This window comes from Aulonocara sp. 'chitande type north' Nkhata Bay, linkage group LG4 (genome assembly GCF_057382095.1).
Source record: "Aulonocara sp. 'chitande type north' Nkhata Bay isolate Kocher_YH1m ecotype deep benthic linkage group LG4, A_spYH_male_GT1.1, whole genome shotgun sequence".
Classification (NCBI taxonomy): Eukaryota; Metazoa; Chordata; class Actinopteri; order Cichliformes; family Cichlidae; genus Aulonocara; species Aulonocara sp. 'chitande type north' Nkhata Bay.
The window spans coordinates 8613612-8640217 of NC_141347.1; the positions used below are offsets into that span (position 1 = coordinate 8613612).

The window sequence follows — 26606 nt, forward strand, 5'->3', positions numbered from 1 at the left end:
GGAGGCCTATCTCCGCCCACCACCACTTCCCCTGCCGGTGGCGGACTCCCTCAGGTGTCGGTGCGTTGGTGGTTCTTTGTGTCTGGGGGTGGGCGTCCAGGTACACACTGGCTCACTCCTTGGCGGCCGCTTATCGGGGCCTGGAGCCTGGGGCTCGCTCGGGCCCCTTCGGGGGTGGGGTGCCCCCGGCCTCTCGGCCTGGGGCTCGGTCACTCAGGCACAGCTGGCGGCCGGCGGAGCTCACGGGCGCGTCACTGCAACTCCCCCTGGCTTCTGCTCCGCGGCTGCTGAGTGAGCCCTCATCTGGGACTCTCCTCAGCTCTTACTGGGACAGTGGCGCGGCTGCCCCTCTGTTGGTCTTCCTTGGTCTCTTGTGTTCTGGGGGCCTCTGGATGTCTGGAGTTTTGATCTCCTCCATACCTGCTTCACACCCTGGAGGACGGGGCTGTGGCCCCCTCACACTCCCTAGCAGATCGTTACATGGAGAAACCTTTGGAATACAAGCGCGCTGATCCACACAGGTATGCACACGGGTGTTCACTGCTCGTAGACCCAAATTACACCTTTCTTGGCTGCTACTTCGAAGCACATCTGTCCTGCGTGCTGCACAACAACATTGAATATTTAGTATTTACTGCTGTTTACACTTAGCTAGATTAATGCGATGGTGTTGTGTTTAGTATGTTGCTTTGTTTTTTTTTTTTGGTCTTTTTTTGCTTGTTTTCTATTCTTCTCTCAACAGGTGATCCAGGAGATTTTTATTTTTTTTCTCCCCCCCTTTCTCACTGTCCCTCTCCCCTTCTGTTTTTCCTTTCCTTCCTCTTTCTTTCTCCCTTTCCTATCTCTCACTCATGTCTGTCCCGTCTGTAACATCTGGAAATAAAATATAATAAATAATAAAAACAAAGATCGACCAAATGGACCAATACGGCAATGCCACGATGATCCATTTGGCAAAGTAAATCCATTGGGTATCCTTGTTGGTCTTCAGACAACAATTCTGATGGCTAAAGAACCAAATGGGACAGGCGAGGAAAAAAAAAAAAGAAAAAAGGAAAAGATATATATGAATCTTATAAAGTTTGTATCTGTCTTGTGTGAAACTTGTATGAAAAGCATACAAGAGTGAAAACAGATATAAGATCCCTTGAAAAATTATATAATGAAACTTGTATGTTTTGGATACTTACTAAAACAATGTATGAAAGTAATGAGAAAGTGGCCACTTTCATGAGTAATCACATATAAGTTTTTACTATTTCTTTTCCATATGGGAACACTCCACATTTGGGAAATATATCATTTAAAATAAAACCAGTGTTTTTGTTGCATTTTAAAACTCTAAAGAACTAAAGAGTCTGGCACAAGAGGTAATGACCATCCTGAGGCCAGGCCACTGCAAATAAATTAGCAGGTTTCAGCAAAGAGAGGGCTCGAGTCTGGCAGGTGAAAAAGCTGAGCTGTGTCTCCGTGAGTGGTTAGTCCTGGAACAAAAATGATTTTTTGAGTGATTACTGATTTAGCAATAACACAGATGTAGTGTTTTCAGCCAATCACCAAATAAACTTTTAGCAAGTTAATTGTCCTGCGAATGAAAATGTCTAGCAGTACTTCTGCTATAGAATAAAGCTACCTCGCAGTTTCTGTGTGTAGATTGCTTGGAGGGGAAAGCAATTTCCTTTAATCTTCCCTTTCCTGTGAATAATCTGTGAAATTCTTGCAATATTTCCTCTCATATGACCCTTTTCCACAGGGTGTTGGGTGTCTAATCCAGAGGCAGTTTAACACCCGAACTGGTGCAGGTGTAAAGAATAGAGGCACCAGCATGACACCATATAATTGCTGGGTCCAAAGTTGGAACCACTGAGTCAGTCACTAGCTATTGGAAGGGCTACCACAAGAAATTCACTAATGATTGGCAGATATATGTCACAAATTCTGTCATATGACATTACTAAAATATTACTGCAACCTCTATGAAATGCATTTTCATTTAACCAATAATTTGCCCATAAATGAGGCTTTTTAACAAATCAAACTGCTTGAAAATTGATTAAAAATTCATTTTTTAAAATACAAAATTCAGAAAAATAGCCCTAACAAAACACAGTGTGGGTACCTCAGTAAACATGTTTCATGATTTTTAAGTATAATTTTGCAAATTAATGGGCAAAAGAATGAAAGGGAGTAAACCAACTCACTGTAAGGCACTTGAAGTACAATTTTTCAAATGCATTCAGTGCATATTATATGAAGTTTTATTAAATTTTTATGCAGATGGGCTGATTTCTGGCATATCCCCCTATTAAGACTATCTTCTTGAGCAAGTACTGACAGATTCCATCACAGCTGCTTGTTTTAGATCTCTCAGCAGACGTCTCCTCGTACCTGTGCCTCTGCCGTGGACAGTGTTCTTCAGCGTACTGTAACAGTCGCAATTGAGTGGTGTCTCTTTAAGACAACCTAATGTTTAGTGATGTCACAAGCATGCGCCACTGCCCTCTGGTGTGTATGGAAGAAACGTGCCTGCATATGGACACATGGACTGAGATGGTCCTCATATCTTTACTTCCCTAACTCAATGTAGCGTTACATGTTGTATGAACACTGCTCGCCTCGTATGATAAAACGGCAGCCGTTCAATCGGGCCTTGTAAGGTTTGTGCAGAGTGTGTTTATTAAAGAACAATCACTGTGGAATAGCCAGTACCAGTGTGGCCGTGGGTTTTTGACTGCTGCCTCCTCTCAACCACTGAATACAACCCATGCTACAGTACCATACAGTGAATATTCAGCTTTTAGTGAAGTAGATGGAGACGCAGTGAGTTCTGAGTTAGTGTTGGCAAAAAACCTCTGCATTCTGAGTGAATTTTGAGGTGGCACAAGATGTGACATGACAGTTAAGATCACTTGCTATGAAGATTCAGACTCCACTCAGACTCTGTTTTCCCAAGAAAAACAGGATGTGTAATCCCCCTCTTCCACCCATAATTTACACCGATTGACATGACACCACAGCTTTGATGGGAACTCCAGTGGGGCCAGTGCCACACCAGACTACCTTTAGCCACACCCCTGGATAAAAACAGAGAAATAAAAAAGATCATTATATGAGCAACTTCTGTGACAACAAAAGCAAATTCTTCTCTGATCTTTTCTCTTACAACAACAAGAAAGTTAAAAGAAACACGATCGTCTGTTGTGCTGCTGCGACTAAACATCATTTTACTTCTCTTCTGTCATTAAAAAAAATCCTTTCAGTAGTTGGGAGACAAAGAGCAGGCTGCTGATCCTTAACCAGTTCTTGATCCTCAGTGGTTACCTCTTATCTTCTCAACAATAAAGAGAATCAGAATCACCAAAACTAAACTGCAAGGGATGCGGAGCAGAGACCAGGGTTCAACTGTGAAACCTTGGACATTAGCAACCATATGGAGCTGAATTTAATGGGAAACCAGTCTTGTTTTTGAAACCACATGGATAGCACCTGACCAATCAGTAATGGCCTGGAGCATGTCAAACTTCTGTGTTCTTCCAAAATTTCTTTATACCTAATCCTAAGCTTCTGGTTATAACTTAAAAAAAACCCTAACAGTGGTAAGTTGATTGAAAAAAAAAAACTAATGAAAGTGATGGTAAGTCCAATTCTAGACATGCACCAGTTGTCTTGTGTAACCAGTACAATTAGTAATTCAATATCTGTAATGTATTCAATTTTGATTTGAATGAATTAGGTATAAGAAAAAAGGGTATCACCAGTAGTTATGCTATTTTTTTTACTTCTTCTGTGTTAATATAGCTTGTTTTCAGATCTACATTTCACTCTTAAAGTTTTCCTTCAAATTTTGCCAGATAGTGACTAAAAATGTACTCTTTTTTTGCAGTTGTCTGCTTGGCTCTTTTATGGAAACCAGTCCATTAAGTATCACGCCATAGAAATGCACAACCCTGTATAAGGGTGTATGCTTGTGCTCAGTTCAGTGAATTAACTCAAATCTCTTCATTGACCTCAACTTGCACTATAAATCTGAAAATGTTTTGAAAAATGTGTCACACAAAAGTCCTCTAATATGCTCCAATAACACTAAGATTGAGATTTTGATTTTCCATGTATTTCAATAAGTGCCCTGCAAAAGGCTAAATTATAGATGATATAAAAGATGGACGCAGCTTCTAGGTCTGAAAAGAGAAGTCAATGTGGAAGTCCCTTAAGCCTGAATTGTTTTAAAAAAACCATCTTGTTATTTATAAGTTTGTAGAGTATGACCCTACAATAATGCATTAGAGAAAACCCCAACAATCATATGAACACCAATGAACGCCCTTTTAACAGGAAAAAAAACTCCAACAGAACCAGGCTCAGGGAGGGGCGGGGCCATCTGCTGTGACCAGTTGGGGAGAGAGAAGGAAGACAGGATAAAGACATGCTGTGGAAGAGAGACAGAGGTTAATAACAAGTATGATTCAATGCAGAGACTATTAACACATAGTGAGTGAGAAAGGTGACTGGAAAGGAAAAACTCAATGCATCATGGGAATCTCCGGCAGCCTACACCTATTGCAGCATAACTAAGGGAGGATTCAGGGTCACCTGGTCCAGCCCTAACTATATGCTTTAGCAAAAAGGAAAGTTTGAAGCCTAATCTTGAAAGTAGAGATAGTGTCCGTCTCCTGAATCCAAACTGGAAGCTGGTTCCACAGAAGAGGGGCCTGAAAACTGAAGGCTCTGCCTCCCATTCTACTTTTAAATACTCTAGGAACAACAAGTAGGCCTGCAGAGCGAGAGCGAAGTGCTCTAATAGGTTGATATGGTACTACAAGGTCATTAAGATAAGATGGGGCCTGATTATTTAAGACCTTGTATGTGAGGAGCAGGATTTTGAATTCTGGATTTAACAGGAAGCCAATGAAGGGAAGCCAAAACAGGAGAAATCTGCTCTCTCTTTCTAGTCCCTGTCAGGACCTAAAATGGCCTAAAATTAGCTAAGACTGCTGGGTCTAGAGATGCTTTTTAAGTAACGGTTTAACTACTGCTAGCTTGAAGGCCTCTGGTACATAGCCTATTATTAGAGATAAGTTGATCATACATTTGGACAGATTTCTAGAAATGCTTAACCAACAGTTTTAAATTCTCCCTAATGTCGCCTGCTCTGGCCCCTGGAAGACAACTACCCGTGTTTGGTGGTGTAGCTTTGCATGTCTCAGAATAGAATTGCCAATTAGTTTGATTGCCGGGGGGTGTCGCTGAGTGGGGAGACAGAATTAGACACATGAACTGGTTGGTGTACCAGGCTTCTGTTTAAACTACATTTCCTCCTCACTGTCACCCAGCCATCCGGTTTCCCCAGCTGCTCAGGACAGTCTGCAGGGGGACAGCTATATAGGGGGGCCTACGCTACCTTCGGCTCCACAGGCTACAGGGACCTGGCTATTTTGAGGGTGAAAAGCAGAGTCTCCAGTTCAGTGATCCTGGCCTCCAGAGCTGCAAACAGGCTACATTGAAGTATCATTATTGCTAAAGGAGGCTGAGGGGTAATTAAACTTACTTAAACTTAGACTTATATCACTTTTAACAGAGAAAAAAAAAAAAAAGGAAAAGAAAAAGAGAGAGAGAAACCCTTCCGGGAAAAAGTTTAATCGTTGTCATAGTGAACATGGTGAGCTAAGACAGCTCGCTGATACACAAAAACAAACATCTGCAATTACAACCACGTTTTGGGTGAGGCTTCTCAAAAGGCTACCGACTGAAGGCTGGCTGACAATTATAATACAATGCATCATTAGTAGAACATATGACAGAAATACCACTCAGTCTGGGAACCATATTTCTCTTGCTTTGGTCTAAAATCTTTTCCAAAAATGAGGTTTGGTCTGCCTTGTGTACTTAAATTCCATCAATAACTGCTTCGTTAAAAGGTTGAAAAAAAAAAAAAAAAAAAAAAATCATAGTTGTTTATAAATCAAGGACTTAACACTCATTAGAACAAGCATGCTGTCACACAGCTGAAAAATTGGGTGGTTTAAATAATAAAACATGCTTCTTACAACAAAATTATGACAACCAAAGTAATAAGATGCATGGACTCTTAAACTGAGTGGCATTTCCTTGTAATTCTGTGGCAGTTGAAAATAGCAAAATCTTTTTGGAAGAGTCTTCAAGAAGCAGGCAAACAGTTGTTGTTCAGCAACTGCGTATGTGTCACAATTCTTCAACATCCAAAAAAATAAAAAATAAAAAAATAAAAAATAATGAAATGGTCAACGATTCATCTTTTCAAGTGAGCATTTCTGAAGCATAAACATTCATTTTTTTTTTTTTAAAGTGGAGCTCTGCAAAGAGTAACTACACAAACAGACAGCAGTTCTGCCTCTTGAAATCCTCCCCTGTGTTAGCAGAGAACATAATCCAAAAACTACCCAAAAAAAATGTAAATAAATTTAAAACAAAAAAACAAAAAAACAAAACAAAAACACCAACATTCAGGTTGTGACTCGCTCGCTTATGACATTTTAGTTTATAATAAAAAAAATAAAATAAAAATAAAAAAAATAAAAAAAGAAAGAAAATAAGGAAAAAAGGATGTTTCAGATTCCATAATTTAAAGTGCAGAGCTGCTGTAATGAGCTGCATGTGACACATGTAGTGTTGCATGTGGGAAAAGAAAACTGCTTCTGCACAGCATCAAGGCAGCGATGCCTGAAATGTATGATTCCCCAGCTGACCTGTGATTCTTTTTTTCCATCCCAATGTCTGGAAACACCTTTATAAAATATAATTAAGAAACAAAAGAAAAGATAAAATCTAAAATACATTACCAATCACAGTGCAATAAATTCGGAGAAGATTCATTCAAAACTAAATTTCACCATCTATTTAAACTCTGTGAGAGATCAGTTGTACAACCATGTACCACTCCTCATCTGTATCACCCTTTTCTGTATAAGTGCTGCATTATGAGCGTCCACCAGCAGGCGGTGCTGTTACACTGTATGATGACAGAACAAAAGCAAGGATGTGGGAACTGAAAGCAGAACAAAAATGGACCTATGGCTCTGTAAACAAATATATATTGTCACACTACTACGCACGTAGCAATTACTTTATAGTTAACAGTTCTATTCATGTGGTCCATCCTGTTTTACTGCATTTTTAAAAAGGCTATTCACACAACTCTGAAGTTTTGAAACAGAGACTGCAAAGAAGGTAACAGAACTCCAATTTTTTTTTCTCCTCCACTTCCATGAGAGATGCCTGATTTCTGTGATTAGGGACAGTATGGCTACAGAAGCAGAGTCCTTTCTGATTTTGAATTAATTACAACATCATTATGCGAGTCTGCGAGGTGCAGCATAAGTTGTGGTAAAGCTGTCACACAGAGAATCAGTTGGATGGCTTACAAACAGGTCCATCTGTAAGCTATCCAATGTTTGTAATATTTCAATATGATGATGATTTCTTTTTAAAATGAACTAATTTTATTTATTTATTTTTTTTAAATTGCACTGGCTATGGCTAAAAAGAACAGATTTCTCTGTGAGCTTTACTGTAATGACACGCAGACACGCCAATCAGCTGTGTCCACATTTGATCAGTGGGCTCAGTGTCCAGTACAGTCAAGCAACCCTGTTTGCTGTGCATCAGAGAGCGCTCCAACATCATTCTGTGTGTGCAATTTAAAATGCTCTTCAATTCTTTCTTTCTACACTGCACATTGAACAAAATCAAGGAAACTTCCTGAAATTGTATGCATGTTCTTAAACCTTAAATAAATTCAAACAAGATGGAATTCTTGGCAAAAGACTCTTGGTGCCGGCAGTGTGATGAAGCATCATCGAGTGTTCCCAAGTAATTTTTTTCCCCATGTAGACATTAACGGCTGCCTGTGCCATCTGTGATTGAATTTCTAGTACGCAACATCTTTACTCATATTTCGAATGTTCAACCATTGCTAATCAGCTAGCCTTGGCTATTCCTATTTCTGGTTTTCCTACTTCCTGGTCAAATAGACTGCATGGACAAAAGTATTGGGCCACACTTTTTAAACGTTGAATTCAGCCGTTTCCAGTTCTAGTGCTGCAGTTGTAAAAATCAAGCATCTAGCCATGCAGTCTGACTTCACAAACATTTCCTAAAGAGCTTATTGAATTTAAGCATGACACTGCAATAAGCCAGTTTAATGTTTCTTCCCTCCCAGATATTCCACAATCAACTGCAAGTCGTCTTATTCCAAACTGGAAGCATTTAGGAACTGCAGCCTCAGAGTGTTAGACCACATCAAGCTACAGAGTGAGGTCACCAGGTGCTGAGGTACATGGTGTGTTACCAACACTCGGCACAAAAATTGTGCGCCAGGAGATCATAGCATAGGTCTCTATGGCTGAGCAGCTCCTACGGGTATTATGGTAGGTGACCCAGTAGTTTGGTCCATAGCTGTGCAGCTGTTCTAGTCTTTGATGCCAGGCAACTTCCAAAAAACAAGCTCATCCAAATATACCATCTTGGACAGCACGAGTTCTTGTTCTACTCTGGACAACTGTCACAAGCTCGTCTCGACTCTAACCAGAAAATACAGTCCAAGATGGAGAGCCTTTTTGGGAAAAACAGAAGAAGTTCCTTTCATGGCACAAATCTAATCATTTGAAGTGCTGAAGTAACATTCGAGGTTGATTTTTGATGTCTCGGTCCACTTGGGGTGAATTACATTCTTCTAAATAAAACAAATAAAATCTTTAAAGACCTCAATCAACAAAAACAGCTACAGTACCAAAAATATGGTTTTCCTCTGTGTGTCCATAGTAAACATGCAGATGCCTTCAGAAGGAAGCTGCCTGACTGTTACTGATTAATGCTACACATGAGGCCCAGAGGAAAGCTGTACGGTTCAAAGCCTATGCCAAACGGAATGAGGGAGTTTGAGCTCTTACAGTCAGTATGCAATGTTGTATCACCAGGAAATCTCACAATGAAGAGAAAGTATGTTTGCCCACTGGGTGTCTGTTCTTTAAACTTACTGAAGGCGGTGGGTGGTCAGCAGCAGCAGTTTAGGGGGGGCTGCCATATAAAGCAAAAGGAAGATGAGCAAGGCTTTCGGCTGCTGTTAAACTTCTTCAGAGGACACTCACTCCCAGCAGCTTTCTTGACTAAAGGTAAGCACCGGTTTAAATCCAGACCACAACGCTTGGAAAATAACTTTGAAAAGGTTCGTCCTCTCTGAACTAGAAGCTTAATGGTACTTGGTAGACTTCCGCTCTCAGTGCACTTCATGGCGACCGTGGTCAGTCAGTTAATGACTTTGATTTGAGGGTTGGGGGTGAAGTAAAGTTCAAAAGTTTGTCCTTCTATTGTCGTCTCATCTCCCCGTCCTCCTCATGGTTCTCACATGTCCACCTGGTTCACAATGTTTCTTTTGGAGGCACAAGAGTCAGCCAGAAGAAGCGCCAGCTGATGAGAAGTGTGTGTGGAAGGAGAGGGGCGGTGGTGGCATTACCAAATATGGGATTCACAGTGAGTCATTTTAATGACGCCCACTCCTCCACCTAACCGGCGGTAGTTCATTCCTCCGTACAACCTAGAAAGAGGAGACAAGTCAAAGAATGCCAACAATGCAAACACAGGGCTGCACAATTAATCCAAGTGTAATCTCCATCACCATTTTTGCTTCCCACAATTATATAATCACATTTGAGCAATATTTAAAATTCTTGCTCTGCCATTGAAAACACAAAGAAAAAGCCACTCAAGCACTCCCTAAAACTCAGCCCCTGTCCACATGTCTGCATGTACTAATCACAGCTGTTCACTGCGTCATGCAGCTTGAAGTTCCCTGCAGGAGTCTGTGTGGCTGCAACCAGAGTTAAGATTAGCATTTGTGTTCAGTGTCACAGCTATGAATTTATTTAACACATGTAGACGCACATCACATAGCTAAGTGTTTGACAGCTGTACTTGATGTATAGTAACTAAAGAACTGATCCTACTAGAATACCATTTACCTCCACGTGTTGGCGTCAGGGTCATAGACTTCTATAGTTTTCAGATACGTCGTGCCATCAAAGCCTCCAACTGCCATCAGTTGACCATTAACCACTGCTAAGCCCACCTACAGACACACATAGTTACTCCAATGCCTCATACAACATATGGTATCATTTAAGGTGTGCATTAAAATACATAAACATCCATCATCACTCTCCAACACACACTCACCCCACTCCGTCTGGACGTCATTGCCACTACAGGAGACCATTGATTGGTCCTGGGGTTGTATCGCTCTGCGCTGCTTAGCTCTGTGGTGTCGTCTCTACCTCCCACAGAGTAAATCATGTCCTGATAGACCGCACAGCCAAGGTGCTTTCTTCTGGTTCCCATGGGGGACACTGTGTGCCAGCGGTTCTCTTGAGGGTTGTAGCGCTCCACTGAAGAGGAAAGAATGAGGTGATTAAATAACAGGAGAAAATGGCATAAATATATAGACAGATTTCAATCATTGGTTCAACTAAGAACATCGTTCAAATGTGGTTATCAATGGGAAACAAGAAACACCACTTACATACAGTTTGGTTTGCTTTACCATTAACTTTAACCAATAAGAGTAAGTGTAACTCCTTAGCTATTGGTCATTAAAGATCATCATCAAGCCTCTGTAATTGTATTCAAGCCCCAAATTGCAACCCTAAACTGCTCCCTGTTGGTCAAACTTAACTGAAAAAGTTTCAGTTTTTATTACACTGCTTTTAGACATAAGTTACAGCATTTTGTCAGATAAAGTATCAGTTTTTACACACAAATATAATTCAACAAATTCTTTTAATCTAAGTATTTTAAAAATGTTGCATTTTTTTAAATCCTCAGCTTTTCAACTAAAATCTGTCTAGTTATGTTTAGTAATTATAGTAGTCAAAATGTGACACTGTGCACTGGAAATTGTTATAGCGATTCAACTAAAGAAAAAGAAAAAAAAAAAAAGAAAGATTTAAGACATTTGACACCCATCCAAACTGAGGCATGTTTGTCATTTGTTTTAGTTTCTGTGTATTTTTGACATTTAAAATATTTATTTTTAGGCCTTTTTGACACTATAGAGGACGGGAACAGAGAGCAGTGAATGACACACAGGAAATGTCCAGAGCCAGACTAGAACCCAGGCCCCTGCGGCAGTCTTTATCTAAATGTGGCTCGCCTGCTCTGTGAGCTGTTCTGGCAGCAATACTTCAGACATAAAGACTTGAACAACCTCCAGGGAGAAAACTGAAGGCAATTCTGAAGTGCCAAAAACTGCAGTTCCCGAAGTGGCCATTTGAGCCTTTTCCAAACATTTGTCCATCAAGGACTGTTAAAATGTTAAAATAAAGTGCATAATAACAAAGAAGTTGTTTACACTCCTATGGATTTCCCCCCTTTTAAACATTACAGCGATCATTTTTGTGCTGCCATATGGGGCTGCATCTGCTTGCTGTTTGGTATAGACAATCTATGCTCTCATTTGGTGAGTGAAATGCCACTATTTGAGATTAGTCTATTACTTGGCACCAATTAGCAGGTACCTGATAACCAAATCTTGCTAAGGTTAGCAGATGACTTAGTATTTCTCCATCTTTTTTATACAGTCCATGCTTACACATGATTCAGTGCACACCTGTGTTTAATGGAGATGTCCCATCAGATCCTCCTACAGCATATAGAAATCCTCCCAGTACAGCCACAGCTACACCCAGTCGCCTGGTGCTCATGGATGCGACACGAGTCCATTTGTTCTCCTTGGGATCATACCTGAACACAGCCAGGTTGGCCATTTAATTCCAAAGAATCATTTTTGCATTAAACTAACTTTTATCTAGTAGCCACCAATGGAACTGGAAACCCAAATAGTATAGTACAGGAAATCTGCTACCTTTCAACTATGTTGAGACAGGAAACTCCATCCTGCCCTCCCACTGCATACAGATATCCTCCAAGTACAGCGACGCCAACACTGGTGCGACAAGTACTGGTGGGGGCCACATCGCTGCTCCACTGGTTGGTTTTAGGATCGTATCTAAAGTGGAGGTAATCATGTAAATAGTAGAACAAGACACACACACAAACAGACTGTTGGAAAGCTGTGAATATCTACAGTGAAAGCCTCAGGGACTTCCGCTGACCTCTCCACAGAGTTGAGATATGACGAGCCATCGTGACCTCCCACTGCATACAATAGATCATCCAGGACACTGACACCAACTCCACATCGCCGCTTACTCATTGAAGCTACCATCCGCCACTCATTAGTCTGCGGATCATAGCGCTCCACACTGGAAATAGCGTCACCGCTGCACCAACCTCCAACTGCAAGAGAAAGAAAGAAAGAAGAAAAAGTAAAAAATAAAAATCAGGCTTTTCCTACAAAATACCAACAGTTGACTGGTAAGGACTTAAATTAAAAACAAATAAAATGCAATATTAGGAAATCATGGTTTTAATTTCTGTGCCTAAGATACTGACCTGCAAAAAGGACCTCTCCACATCGGATGGGTTTCCTGGGTCGGGTTCTGGGACCCTGCATTAGCGGTCTCTCCTGTGGTAGCAGCAGGTAATTCTTGGCCTCATCCACCAAGTCTCTGTAACATTAACCCCAAAGTAAACAGTTTCATATTAACCACAATAGCATCAATTTCCTCGATTATATGTGCACAAGCAGGATTTTTACCACTACTCCCCTTACAAACAGCACTCACCTGCACTCCTCGTCACTCTTGATGAGTGGATCTGAACCCACTGTGCCCACGAGGAACTTGGGGCTGAGGAGTGGCAGGCGGACATGCTGTAGGACCTGCAGAGCAAATACAATTAAAAAAGTCAAGCTTGAAACATTAGTCAGACTAGAACAACTAACTAAAAATGTAGTTCACAAACTATCAGAAAAACACTCAAACTAAACTAACAAGGAAAAATGGACTAAGAGAATTAAACCAAAGGAGATGTTGAATGTACTGCAGGCTTCTAGCGACAAACCTGGGGTAGCTGAGGTCTTCGCTCCTGGATGCTGTATTTCACCCAGGCCATCACGGCATTGAAAACCTGCTCCTCACTCCGCACGTTCAACTCATCACTGGAGATTATGTCAATGAGCTGGTTGGCAGGCAGGAGCATGAACTCCTCACTTTCCATTACCTACAAAAATGAAGTGCAACAGACAGTCAAAGAGAGCACTGTTTATTAAAGGTCTCAGCACATCAGTCAGCAAATCAATTTTCATTACCATCAACGTCAAATAAATTGTATTCACACTTTTTAAAGCAATTCACCTTTCTCACAAAAGCATGATGTGAAATCTCATTTCTACACTAACAAAAGCAAAACCTGTCACGGGGAATAATCTCGCTCTGTCTTTTCTTCTCTCTGTTCTTTGTTTTCCAAAGACAAATTGGCTTTTAGCTGATGACATTAAAAATAACTGAGGTGAGGTGACTGAATAGCTCTCATCAGTTCATTTCACAATATTTTAGTTGGGCTAGCATCCTGACTTTCTCCACTTAAGATCATTGCCCTGTTGATGCCTGCATTGCCGTTGCTCTGTAAAATGTGTTGGCACAACTTTGAAATCATTGCGTGAACATGGACTGGAAGGAATCTGGGCCTTGAGGTAGCAAAGTGCAATTTTTAACATAATGGCTTACAGTACTGAAAACAGAAAATTCACTTTAAGACAGAAGTCTTAAAGGAGACCTACAGCACTGCTGTAACACTTTCTCAAAGTGTTACTGTGGACTAAGGTAATGCCACCTAGAGTAAGTATATGGTTAGACACCATGTTCGGAAGATTTTTTTTTTTTTTTTAAATGGGAAAGAGTACAATAACCTCAGTGTCTGAATTTAGCAGGAAATTAAAGGTCGTTCTTTATCTTTAAGACATCCTACAGTTTAATAAGTTTGTGTATTCTAGTTTCATGGATAGATGGGTATCGTTGCATAGCAATGAAAATGCAAGCTATAACTTACAATAATATTGCGTATAGAAATGGCCCTAGCACAGAACCCTTTTGTGTGTGAACAAGACTCCCTATTTATTAAGATAAGATTCAAACCACTGTAGTAAAACATTGTGGTCAACAGTACTGAATACTGCACTGCGGTCTAGCAGCACAGACCCTCACTAGTACTGTGATGAGATCTGAAACCCGACTGAAATTCCTCTGCAGATGAAAGAATAGCTGTAAAACAGATAACTGATAAAGATTTTTTTTTTTTTTTTTTTTAAATAAAAGGACAGGGAAAAGATTGGTCTATAATTAGCCAAGACAGCTGGATCAAGTAAAGGATGATGACACAGCTGTTCAAATATGTCTCTAGAAGGGACAATACTTTGTGTACCTTCTGAGAGAAAGGTTTATGATCAGGGATTTGGTAATTAGGTTAAATGACAGCTGTTTAAAGCCACGATTTTCAAAGGACGGTAAGGTCTTGCATCATGCATGCTTTGCACCGTGCGGGTATATTTGTGGTGTTCGTTGCCTTTGTGGAAACATGGTATTGACAGTTTGCAGTGCATGCTATTCAGCTTCTTTTTCAGACTTTCAAATTCAATTTTATTTATATAGCACCAAATCACAACACCGGTTGCCTGAAGGCTCTTGTGCCCTGTGATATGTTGGCCCTTTAAACAGCCAAAATATCTTCACCATCTTTTTCAGTATTTTCCTTGTCTTTGAAGCCTTGGGCTAATTCCACTGGCGCTTCAGTTTCTGTTTTCTAGTTTCATCTTTTATCTGCTCACACTCCTTACGCACTGGTATGTATAGCTTCAGTATCCAAAACAGTAGCACATGTGCTTCCGCTAGCCACTTCCCTACACTGTATTTGTTAAACTAACTTGAGATGGCTATAACTCTGTTCCAATCACATGACTGATCTGGCAATTATTTATTTATTTATCTATCTATCAAATTTTATAGCAACCATGTCTCATATGAAGGTTATCTTGTGATAATCTTCTTTACAGGAAGTGCAGAATTATTAGGCAAGTTGTATTTTTGAGGAATAATTTTATTATTGAACAACAACCATGTTCTCAATGAACCCAAAAAACTCATTAATATCAAAGCTGAATGTTTTTGGAAGTAGTTTTTAGTTTGTTTTTAGTTTTAGCTATTTTAGGGGGATATCTGTGTGTGCAGGTGACTATTACTGTGCAGAATTATTAGGCAACTTAACAAAAAACAAATATATACCCATTTCAATTATTTATTTTTACCAGTGAAACCAATATAACATCTCCACATTCACAAATATACATTTCTGACATTCAAAAACAAATCAGTGACCAATATAGCCACCTTTCTTTGCAAGGACACTCAAAAGCCTGCCATCCATGGATCCTGTCAGTGTTTTGATCTGTTCACCATCAACATTGCGTGCAGCAGCAACCACAGCCTCCCAGACACTGTTCAGAGAGGTGTACTGTTTTCCCTCCTTGTAAATCTCACATTTGATGATGGACCACAGGTTCTCAATGGGGTTCAGATCAGGTGAACAAGGTGGCCATGTCATTAGTTTTTCTTCTTTTATACCCTTTCTTGCCAGCCACACTGTGGAGTACTTGGACGCGTGTGATGGAGCATTGTCCTGCATGAAAATCATGTTTTTCTTGAAGGATGCAGACTTCTTCCTGTACCACTGCTTGAAGAAGGTGTCTTCCAGAAACTGGCAGTAGGACTGGGAGTTGAGCTTGACTCCATCCGCAACCCGAAAAGGCCCCACAAGCTCATCTTTGGTGATACCAGCCCAAACCAGTACTCCACCTCCACCTTGCTGGCGTCTGAGTCGGACTGGAGCTCTCTGCCCTTTACCAATCCAGCCACGGGCCCATCCATCTGGCCCATCAAGACTCACTCTCATTTCATCAGTCCATAAAACCTTAGAAAAACCAGTCTTGAGATATTTCTTGGCCCAGTCTTGATGTTTCAGCTTGTGTGTCTTGTTCAGTGGTGGTCGTCTTTCAGCCTTTCTTACCTTGGCCATGTCTCTGAGTATTGCACACCTTGTGCTTTTGGGCACTCCAGTGATGTTGCAGCTCTGAAATATGGCCAAACTGGTGGCAAGTGGCATCTTGGCAGCTGCACGCTTGACTTTTCTCAGTTCATGGGCAGTTATTTTGCACCTTGGTTTTTCCACACACTTCTTGCGACCCTGTTGACTATTTTGAATGAAACGCTTGATTGGTCGATGATCACGCTTCAGAAGCTTTGCAATTTTGAGACTGCTGCATCCCTCTGCAAGATATCTCACTATTTTTGACTTTTCTGAGCCTGTCAAGTCCTTCTTTTGACCCATTTTGCCAAAGGAAAGGACGTTGCCTAATAATTATGCACACCTGATATAGGGTGTTGATGTCATTAGACCACACCCCTTCTCATTACAGAGATGCACATCACCTAATATGCTTAATTGGTAGTAGGCTTTCCAGCCTATACAGCTTGGAGTAAGACAACATGTATGAAGAGGATGATGTGGACAAAATACTCATTTGCCTAATAATTCTGCACTCCCTGTAATCTTCTTTTCTTGACATTCATTCCATCATACATGCATGTGTGGTTTCAAACAAATGAAGGGGAAGGAATTACGGAAATGCCAAACTATAAAAATGAGTTTTCAGCATTCGCTTAAAAGAAAAACTAGAACCTCAGTTTTACCAAAACAGAGAGGAAATTAGAATACATCCAATTAGTAACGGCAGAGAAATGTTCCTTGAGGCAGGAGAGGCTGTTGAGGTTGTTGGGCTTGACAGAAAAATATAACTGTGTTTCATCCTGCAAAGCAGTGGTAAGAGATCCCATTAAAACCATTAACTAGGTGACCCAGGGGTAACATATAAAAATAAATAAATAAACAGAATTGGTGTAAGGCTTGAAGCCTAGGCACTCCACAAACGAGCGGTGCAGATTAGAGCATACATTGATTAATATGAATTCTAAAATATCTGTTTGATAAGTATGAAAAAAAAAAAAAAAAAAAAAAAACTATTAAGGAGAAGAACCGGTGATCCCAACCCAGCTTCATAGTATGCTAATAAGTAGCATTATCAACAGTATCAAAGGCTGCAGATAAGTCAAGCAGGACATAAATGGATTGCTCACCTTTATCCGAGTGCATAAGGACATCATTAATAATTTTCAATAACGCTGTTTCAGTGCTGTGTCTGTAACCTGATTGGAATTTATAGAAAATATTATTTACTCTAAAATCCGAATGAGTTGACGACCAACAACTTTCCTAAGGATTTTGAAAAGAAACAGATTGGAAATTGGCCTATAAGTATTTAAATCAGTGGGCTCTAAGGAGGTTTGTTTTTTAGTAGAGGGACGACGCTGGCTGGAATCCAGCCAGATGAAAGGGACCGACTGACAGGCAGGGTCAAGTGCACAAGTGTGACACTATATTCAAAATATCTGTTGAAGAGATTATTTGAGAGAGACTTGGAATATGGAGAGCAGTTTTTTTCCGTCTCTGTTCAGCCTTTCTTCATTCTCTTCTTTGGTGAATCTGACTTTTAACAGTGCGACATGATGCTGAATTGAAGAGCATATATTATTAAACCAGTTAACTAAGTCACTGATATCTGAAAAAATAGTTTTTGATGCAGTTACATCTGGGTTGCACATCACCAGCTGTTAGTATCTGCACCTTCACAGCCCGTTTGTACTTGACAGTGTGTTTTTGCCTGAAGTGGAGAAAGTGATGCTTTCACCTTTAGCAGGAACAGATTTCTATTTTATGTACTGTGATTTGTTGGTTTAAAGTCTGAAGCTTTGAAGTAGCTCCAACTGTCGTCTTTACCTGCATTTGTCTTCTTGTTGTGCGCACCACAGAACGTAAATGTATGGCCTTACTATACCAACAACACCATGATATGGCACTTTTAGATCATTTACAAATGTAAACCATTTTTATAACAGACGCATTTGGCACGACAGAAAGAAATCTCTATATCCTAAATGTATACTAACGTATGTATACTAAATGTAAATTTTGCACATTCAATCTAAAGCAACATGTAGAATCATTGTAACACGTAGCACTATACAGCGATTATAAACGACCGTGAACAGTTGTATGTGGGTTCTTACCTCCTGAAAATTGTGCTGGGTGAACTTATCTGCAATGCGGAGCAGCTCGCGGCAGGAGTGTGTGTCAGCAAAGGCCCTGATGCCCAGGCAGTTAGATGGATCCAGCTGCCTCTTAAGGAACTCGCAGCACGCCTCCTGGATCTCAGCAAGCTGGAGGAGGCAGGCTGCAGGGAGCAGCGTCTGGACATTCCCCTCCTCTACAGTCACCTGAAAGGGTGCAGATCAGGACATCAGATACACTGAGTTTTTTAGCTTTAGCAACTGATTGATCACAATGTGTGGTCTCCACAGCTCCTCCGTTTTTATGCATTCAAACTGTGGCTCCATGTCAGTCTCCTCACATCTTTTGAGAAAGTTCTGCTATAGTCAAGGTTATAGCCAAGAAACATGTTTTTCATTTTAATCATAGACCTTACTGTACTCTGCAGGAAACAAAGCCGCCTGCAAAGGTTTTGCTCTCCTGATTCGTACTTTTGGAAAACTTTGCCATAGACTTGTTTGGACAGGTTTTTTTACATTCAATATGCAGTTTCATCAGTTTGTCTTTTTTTTTTTTTTTTTTTTTTAAACTTAATGTGCACCTGCGGTTAATTCTAACAGCATGCTACCATCCCTACCTGTGATGTATAAGCAAAGTCAATCAGCAGCTCCATGGCTCTCTCATCAATGTCACGAATAACCACTTCCGTCTGCCTGCTCTCTGCCAGCTCTCCAGTAAACATGGCCCTGAAGAAGAACGGGAAAAAGAAAGATGACATTATTTTTTGTGTCACAGCAATCACTGGAGCCCAGGAATTTAGCTGTAAATAAACTAGCCTGATGTGGGATCACACAGTGTCTCCTCATACCTGAAATAGGGGCTGCAGGCAGAGAGGATCACACGGTGCGCGTAGATCTTCTTGGCACCCACCACCAGCACCACGTCACAGAGCTCCCGGTGTTTTCTCAGCAGGTTGATCACCTCCAGGGTCTGCCTCGGGTGTTTGTCTGAGACGTAGGGCATGCGTGCAGGCTGGGGGACCCCTTCAGGGAGCTTGTTGGGGTCCCCCAGAGTACAGCGGCTGGTGATGTCCATTCCAGTGGCGTCCTGACGTGCGCTGGTGGCCCTGACATTAGCACATATCAATATACTCTTAGTTACATTAAATTAATTTCAATTAGAATAAGCTAGCCAAGAACCCACAGTGATGGTAATGCTGAGAGAATGCTGACCCCAGCCAGGCAGTCGGACCACGAACTTTAACAGGTAACAAAAGTGATGAGCAGTCAGGCTGCGCCCTCCATTTCTACCACTCATGTTTCTAAAGTACAATCACTGTGGTGATCACTCTAAAGTCTCTTTGTGCTCATTTTCATCTTTGCATTGTATTAATATCTAAATACTACGGAAAAGATCATGTGTGTTCTCATTAGGATGTGTTGGTGTGTGAGACTGTAGCTTATAGGTTTATACTTGTAAATGACAAGTGCGAGACAAGGTGTTTCAGGACATTTTGCAGAGAAACACATAAGTAACAAAGTACTTTCTCGTGGGAGTAATTAAGTTATATAGTGCATTACTTTACAAGAAAAGTGTTCCGAGTACATGCTAGGGCTGTCACGATTAGTCACGAATACGTCAACTATTAAAATCGTCGACGACTGATTTAATAGTCGACTTGTCGTTTAAAGCTTTGCAAGATCCCGAAAGACGCAGGAATAAGTAGTAGGATTTAAGAGTGTAATAACGGACTGAAACAGAAGACGGCAGCACTGCATGTACAAGGACCTCATATCACCATATCACCCCCCCTCCAAAAAAAAGAAAAGCACTTCACTCTCAAACTGCAGGCTTACTTGTGGTTCCTAGGATATTTAAAAGTAGAATGTGATGCAGAGCCTTCAGCTTTCAGGCCCCTCTTCTGTGGGCCTAGCTCCTAGTTTGGATTCGGGATACGGACACCTACTTTTAGGATCAAGATTAAAACTTTACTTTTTGATAAAGATTACAGTTAGGCTTGAATTAGGTGACCTTAAATCCTTCTTTAGTTATGCTGCAATAGGCTTAAGGCGCCATGGGTGGCTTTGCTCACAATGAAAAGGAGGAGAATAGGTCAAAACATGAAGCCAAGACTTTGTTGAGTGGTTTTGGGGTTTTTTTTGCAAAGTTATTTGCACAAACGAAACTCCTCCCCCTTTGTGTCTGTGTGTCTCTGAGCTTCTGTACAGGATTATCAATAAAATACCGGTAAAAAGTGGCTAGATCGTAGCCGCAGCAGTTCTGACAGAGGTTTCTTCCTGTTATAAGGGCGTTTTTCTCTTCCCACTGTTGTCAAATGCTCGCTCATAGGGGGTTGTCTGGTTGTTGGGGTTTTCTCTGTGTTATTGTAGGCTCTTTACCTTACAATATAAAACGCCTTGAGGCGACTGTTGTTGTGATTTCATGGTATATAAATAAAATTGAATTGAACTGAATACAGTGTCAGTCTATGGCCATCAGCTGAACCTAATATAGCAAGGTCAGTACCCTGCATGTGCCTCAGCCAGTGTAAACTTATCCACACCGGTCGGTTGACTTGGTGTACCCCTGCATCTTTTTAAATCCCAGGATGACTTTGGGTTTGGGATTTACTTCAGCTCATGTTCCCAGTACTGGTCAAGAATTCCTAACACCTGAACGCATCCTCTTCACTTTGTGTCCTTACCATTACAGATGGGAGAAATGACATCATTGCACATACATGACCTTTGTTAAAGACGTTTTGTGGATTGTATTTAATACATAAAGTTTCAAATCTTAGTCAAAAAAAAAAAAATCAGCAAATAAATATCCTTTGAGTGACATATTTTCACATAATAATGTGAAAATAAAATGCAATGTAATCCAGGGCAACTCAGCAACAAGACAAAACTGCTGTGATATTTTTAAAAAAGGAACTTCATCTAGCCAGCATTCACAGGAACTGTTGGCCTGAGGAGAAAAGGTCATGATACACTGAGCCTCTAATGCTTTCACTCAAAACATTCTGACCTTTCATTATGTCATTTGAATTGCCCTAACAGTAACAGTAGGAAAAGTACAAAATTAAAAAGCTTAAGTAGGTGTGACGTTTTAAAGACTGGAGTCAAAGTAGTGGGGTAAATGAGGAGACATAAATGCTGCACCTATAGAGATTTTGATTTAAATTTAAACTGCTCCAGACTCTTATCAGAGACATTCGGGAAATTTTTTATACTCCTGTAATTGGATGATGTCAGAGTAGGCGCCATTCCTACACGATTAGCTTTGGCTCTGGCGACACCCCACCGATCTGATGTTCAAACCTTATGTTTATAAGTGGCAGCCAATCAGATCAAAGTCTCTTAAAATGTGGGTAGTCTTTAGAGGGCTAAAATAGCTCATTTCAGACAGAAGATGAACTGAGGGGCCACACCAAGGTAGTATAAGATAAATAAGCATCATTTTGAACAATGACTCATACAAAACTACTCCAGTAGCCAAAGATTACAATTATGGACCTGAAAATTGACCTAACGAGTATCCTTTAAAGCTGCTGGTTGCACAACACAGGCAACTTTTAACTATAAAGCATAAAACAATAATTAGATACTGTCTTAGTGTTAACGTCTTAAATTAGGTCCTACCTACCCAATTACACACAGCTATTTTAGTTTTATATGACAAATGTAGAATTACGCTGTTTCATTTCACATTAATGACACTAAAACTGCCTTTACAATTAAACTTCCGGAAAATCGGGTCAGGATATTTTCTTTCCTCAGACAGAACAGAGAAAAGAGTTCACCTCAGTCACATTTCCAGTATTCTGTGTGGTTTCTGCTTGGACTGCACGAGTTCATGGCTGCAACACATGCATGAAACAGCTCATGTTTATAATCTGGATGGGACCTCAGCCCTTATACACTATTATGTTACATTATACAAAAATGCTAATGTTGATCATTCTTCCCCCACCCAAAAGAGAAAAAAAATAACCTAATGTCCATCCCGTTTCACCTGTAACATGCACAACAGACTCCATGAACACAGTTTTTCATTTTGCATAGTGGCTCTGGTGTTTCCCCTTACTGTGAAAAGTTTATTTTTAGCCAGTCTTGTTTCACAGACTCCTGCTCTGCATCGTGACACCACCTATCTTCTCCAGTGGGCCATCAAACCTAAATTTAAAAGCCCAACAAAGCAGCAGAGCTAAGGTCAGTACCACCAAGTGCTATAGAGAGTTCTGGGTAGAACTTCTATTGAACCAGCCCCTTTGATCCCGTAAAGAAGGGATTTTTCTGCCTTTTAAGCTTATGTGGTGACATAACAAGGTGTCAATGAGCCATAGAGGATCTTTAACGCTCACACTGAAGGAATTTGATTGAGGATTTCCGTGACTACCACATCTGATATAATACTGCCGTTAAAAAGAAAATTGGTAAACAGTAACCAAAGAATCTGGAATTAACAGCCACATACTTTTGCCATTCTTCCCAGAAAACTACCACACTTACCTGCGCATTGGCTTTGCATCCATGCACTGAAGAACAATGTTTGGTCCTATACTTTCAAGTTAACCTGTGAAGAAAAACAACACAAATCAGCATTTCCTGCAGTTAGTCTGACCCCCACAAATATAAGATAAAAACTAGTATTTTTTTATATCTGATTTGTGATTCCTGCCTGCTGATGGGAAAAAATTACAACCTCTTGTGACAGCAGAATAATCATTTTTTCCTGTGATTTACTCCACACCACAATCCTACCTACCAAATTGACCACTTCTGTCAGCAAGACTGAGACCAAACAATCTACTGCTATCAAATTATGATCCTGCAATAAAACCTACCTTTGTATGCGTTTTGCTGACACTATGTGTGTGCAGCCTTCTCTTTGTAAATGTTCAGGAACTGGTGACTCAGTGTCTTTCCGCTTCCTTCACATCTCACTCCACTATAACAAATTCTTATAGCCTTCTTCCATTCCATCAATTATTTCCTATCAAACACTTTTATCATCATATCAACCAGTATCACCCCTCTGCTGCCAGTCTTAATTTAAGTTTTTTTCCACATCCAATAACTTTTTTGATACTCACTAAAGCATGGCTCTCTATAGGCAATCATAGTCCTCTTTTCCTCTTACCTGAGGCACACCTACACCAACCCTGGCTGGTGGGGATTGCTGTCATTTTTCTTTTTAATTTAATGCATTCCCATTTTACTGTGTAGTATAACTTCATTCGAACATCTTGGCTTTACCAGAAAACTCTGAAGACCCTGGAATGATTTCAATATTTTACAGTCCACCTAGGCCAAACAATGTTTTACCCAAGAAGTTATCATACTTTACTCCAAATTATGATCAAATTCTTATCCTCAGTGATTTTAACATTAAAATTATGTTCTAACTGGTCAGAAATTCTAAATTTCCCTATATGAATGAATCCATCCAAGCATTCATTCATTCATTTTCTTCTGCTTATCCATTTCATAAAAATCACACACTTGATTCTAAAAATAAAATATCAATAGTGTAAATAAAAATAAATATCTCAGCACTGCCAGCAGCTCTCTGTCTCACGAGTGGCACAGAATGCTAAGCTGGCTTCCACCAACTGTTGAGTTAACAGACTGCTATCTATCTCCAAACATACTACAAGTAGCTCTCACTGTTTCAAACTTCAAACACACTGCTACCATTGCAGCGAGATGGAAAGAGACAGCAGTAAATGCTTAAGCCTACTGTAATTAGTGAAGATCAGTGGACAGAAATGAGCTGAACAGCTGAAGTTAAATATCAAGATTTTTTTTATGTATGTAAATAACAGTTAACTAAAAAAGTAAGCTAATTCATTACATTGTTTAACGGTTGCACCTTTTGTCTAAAAGTAAACCTCTAAAATAAAACCCCCCACACAACAACAAAACAACAACAACTGGCCTTACTTCCAGTTGATGTCACTCATTCAAAACCTGGAGTCCCTCCTTCACACACACATTCTTTCTTCCTTCTCGTTTTTGTCATATGGTTACACTGAGGTGTCAAGTGTTTCAGCCAGCTGCTGCTGCACTAGATTAAATTAACCTAATCAGAGAGAAGTCAGAAAACAAGACCCCAAAATGGAAAGCGCTGTGTGGGTTCATCCAGACAGTAGCGGGCTTAGAAGGCTCATTTTAACGTAAGCTTTATTTCAAAAATATCCCCAATATTACTCCATCGGTCTACATTAACACAAGGCAGCTCTCTATGAGTTATTTATTTTTAGCTCTTCGACATGTAGCTTAGCTAAGACACGCTAATTGTTGGCTGATAGCTGCATTAGCAGTTACCAGACTGGTTGGCGATTTATGATTTCCAGTGCTGTGGTAAGAGTTGTGTTAGTATGTGACTTAGCCAAAGAGGAGATAAAAGGAGAAGTAACGTCTTCCGAGGCTAAATGCGTTCCAAAAAACTGAAAATCGGGACTAGCTTCTTAACGCTACTTAACTTCCCGAGGATATGTGGGAAAGCTAGTGCTACAGCTAGCACTGAGATAGGAATTCCCTTCACAATACAAACGTTAAAACAACCTAATACAAGCAGAGACAACAAATTTAAACTATAAACGACATTCAAGAATAATCCAAAGCGTTTAGACTATTTCTGGTCGTCAGAGATGCTGTTTTAGCATCAGCCCACAAGCCACGGATTGAATATTATAAACTGTAGTGCTAACATTAATTAAATCAGTAGTGAGCGGTATATACCGATACCATAAGCAATGACAACTACGTAGGAAAAAAGCAAGAGTGTACGAAACGGGTTTTACCTTAGAGTTCCATCCCAACCACAGACATTAGTCAGCCAGGCTCTTAATGTTTACAGTTTTAAGCCGTCGGTTGTTGAACTCCGCAGCTTTTCTTCCTCGGTAATATGCGCATGCCGAATGTCAAGCGCCACTTCCTGATAATTTGATTTCAAAATAAAAGTAGGGGACTATGTCATCGCACGTAAAGATAAATAATAAAAAATAAAATGTACCTGAAGTACTGTGCAAAAGTCTAGTGTAAGGGTCTAAAAAGTAGTTTGTACTATTCCAACGAGCTTGAAAGTCAACATTTTGTTTGAGCATCTTTTTTCTACAACACAGCCTGTCCGAGTCCAACAGGACAATGCCAGTGCTGATCGTGCTGATCGATGTAGCGGTTCCGAATGACAGCAACATCAGAAAGAAGGAACACGAGAAGCTGGAGAAATACCAAGGGCTCAGAGAAGCGCTCGAGAGCAGGCACGTGCAGGGGGGGGGGGCTTGAGGGGCTTGAGCACCCGCCCCTTTCCTGATGAGTGCCCAAAGTGCCCTTTTGTTGAAGCAACTTTTCAATTTTTTTTTATTTTTTTAATTTATTTTTTTATGTGTGTGGGCGCGCGGAGTCCTGTCTGTGCTCCTCAACAATAATATTTAACTATTAATCACAGTTTTGCTAAATAAAAGGATCTGGCTTGCATCAGTCACATGATCACATTTAACCAATGATCGCCCTTGACGGCAGAACGCGCTGGTTACGAGCCGGGAACGAGCTCACAAAGAGCACGCGCATTTTTTGCGGTCCGGAGCTGTAGGAGAAACTTACCATATTTCTTCCATACAGACTGATGCGACAAAACCAGTAAGTAGGTGTGCAGCGTACACTGTAGTGTATAGCACACAGGAGTGTTAGCTTATTACGTACACGTTGGTAAGCTGTCTTGTTGCAACTGACGAACTGAAACAAACGAGCGTGCTGTGTGTGCAACAGCGCGACAAACATTACCTGTCCTTTTATTAACTGCACAAGTAGTGCTGGTCATAGCTGCATGCTACCTGTGTAAGGCTGTCATGGGTCTGTAGCTCTGTCACCGTTTTAGGGAACATATTTAGTTTTAAAGTAATTTTCTGGGCTTTTCCTGCCTTTCTGGAGGGATTATATTTCACTAAAAAACGATCTAATATGCATGTCCACATAATTATGCATTATTATAATTATAATATATTAAAAAACACACTGTATTTTACAGAACATACATTAAGAAGTAGATTATATTAGATTTATATTTTAAATAAGACAAAATTTGAATTTTACAGCAGTAAAATTATTGTATCTCTACAGTTTAAAAATGTAATAAGCTTTGCCCCTGCACAGAGTGGATAGTGAAACAAATGGAATCATCATAATGACATTATTTCATATTTATTACTTCCCCCTCCTCATTGCTTTATTATTGTAGCTCTAGTAATAAATAATAATGTAAGGATGCCCATAGTATATACAGTATTCTGAAGAAGGTCTAAAATGTCACTGTGTGTGCATGTGTGTTTTATGTATATGGATTTTTAAAAAGTATTACTCATGATATAACTTTGTCCAGACATGCCTGGTAAGGACATGAGGAGGAAACAGTAGGAGCTGTGTGAGGCTACTAAAGGCAGTGCTATAACATTTTTCTGTCATCATTTTATTATAGATTAAGTGCAAGAGTTGTTAGGTGTGGATAATTAGATT

The 26606-nt window shown here is 40.3% G+C and overlaps 1 protein-coding gene across 2 annotated transcripts; it reads right to left on the minus strand.

Moving 5' to 3' along the window:
* Window positions 1–2929: 2929 nt before the first annotated feature.
* On the minus strand, window positions 2930–25015 carry LOC147331910 (kelch-like protein 20). 2 transcript variants are annotated; one of them, XR_015128743.1, is made up of 15 exons: window positions 24896–25015; window positions 22599–22662; window positions 18953–19210; window positions 18722–18830; window positions 18105–18311; window positions 12991–13149; window positions 12714–12808; window positions 12481–12596; window positions 12141–12324; window positions 11891–12034; window positions 11636–11769; window positions 10207–10415; window positions 9993–10099; window positions 9012–9568; window positions 2930–3074 (listed from the first exon to the last, which is right to left on the minus strand). XR_015128743.1 is itself a non-coding variant. In XM_086288241.1 (14 exons), the coding sequence occupies exons 2-14, from the start codon at window positions 22619–22621 to the stop codon at window positions 9484–9486; spliced, it is 1830 nt and encodes a 609-aa protein (XP_086144367.1). In that variant the 5' UTR covers window positions 22622–22662; window positions 24896–25015; the 3' UTR covers window positions 5619–9483. The 2 variants fall into 2 exon arrangements, 1 of the variants encoding a protein (XP_086144367.1); XM_086288241.1 differs by lacking the exon at window positions 2930–3074 and having other exon boundaries at window positions 5619–9568.
* Window positions 25016–26606: the final 1591 nt, after the last annotated feature.

What these genes read in the sequence shown, in the direction of transcription:
- LOC147331910 (XM_086288241.1), bottom strand. Translation starts at nt 22,621, where the DNA reads ATGGATGCAAAGCCAATGCGCAG. An exon ending in GATGCAAAGCCAATGCGCAG is followed by an intron (nt 19,211 to 22,598) that starts GTAAGTGTGGTA and finishes TGCTAATGTCAG; the next exon opens with GGCCACCAGCGCACGTCAGG. An exon ending in GCCTGCAGCCCCTATTTCAG is followed by an intron (nt 18,831 to 18,952) that starts GTATGAGGAGAC and finishes GTTCTTCTTCAG; the next exon opens with GGCCATGTTTACTGGAGAGC.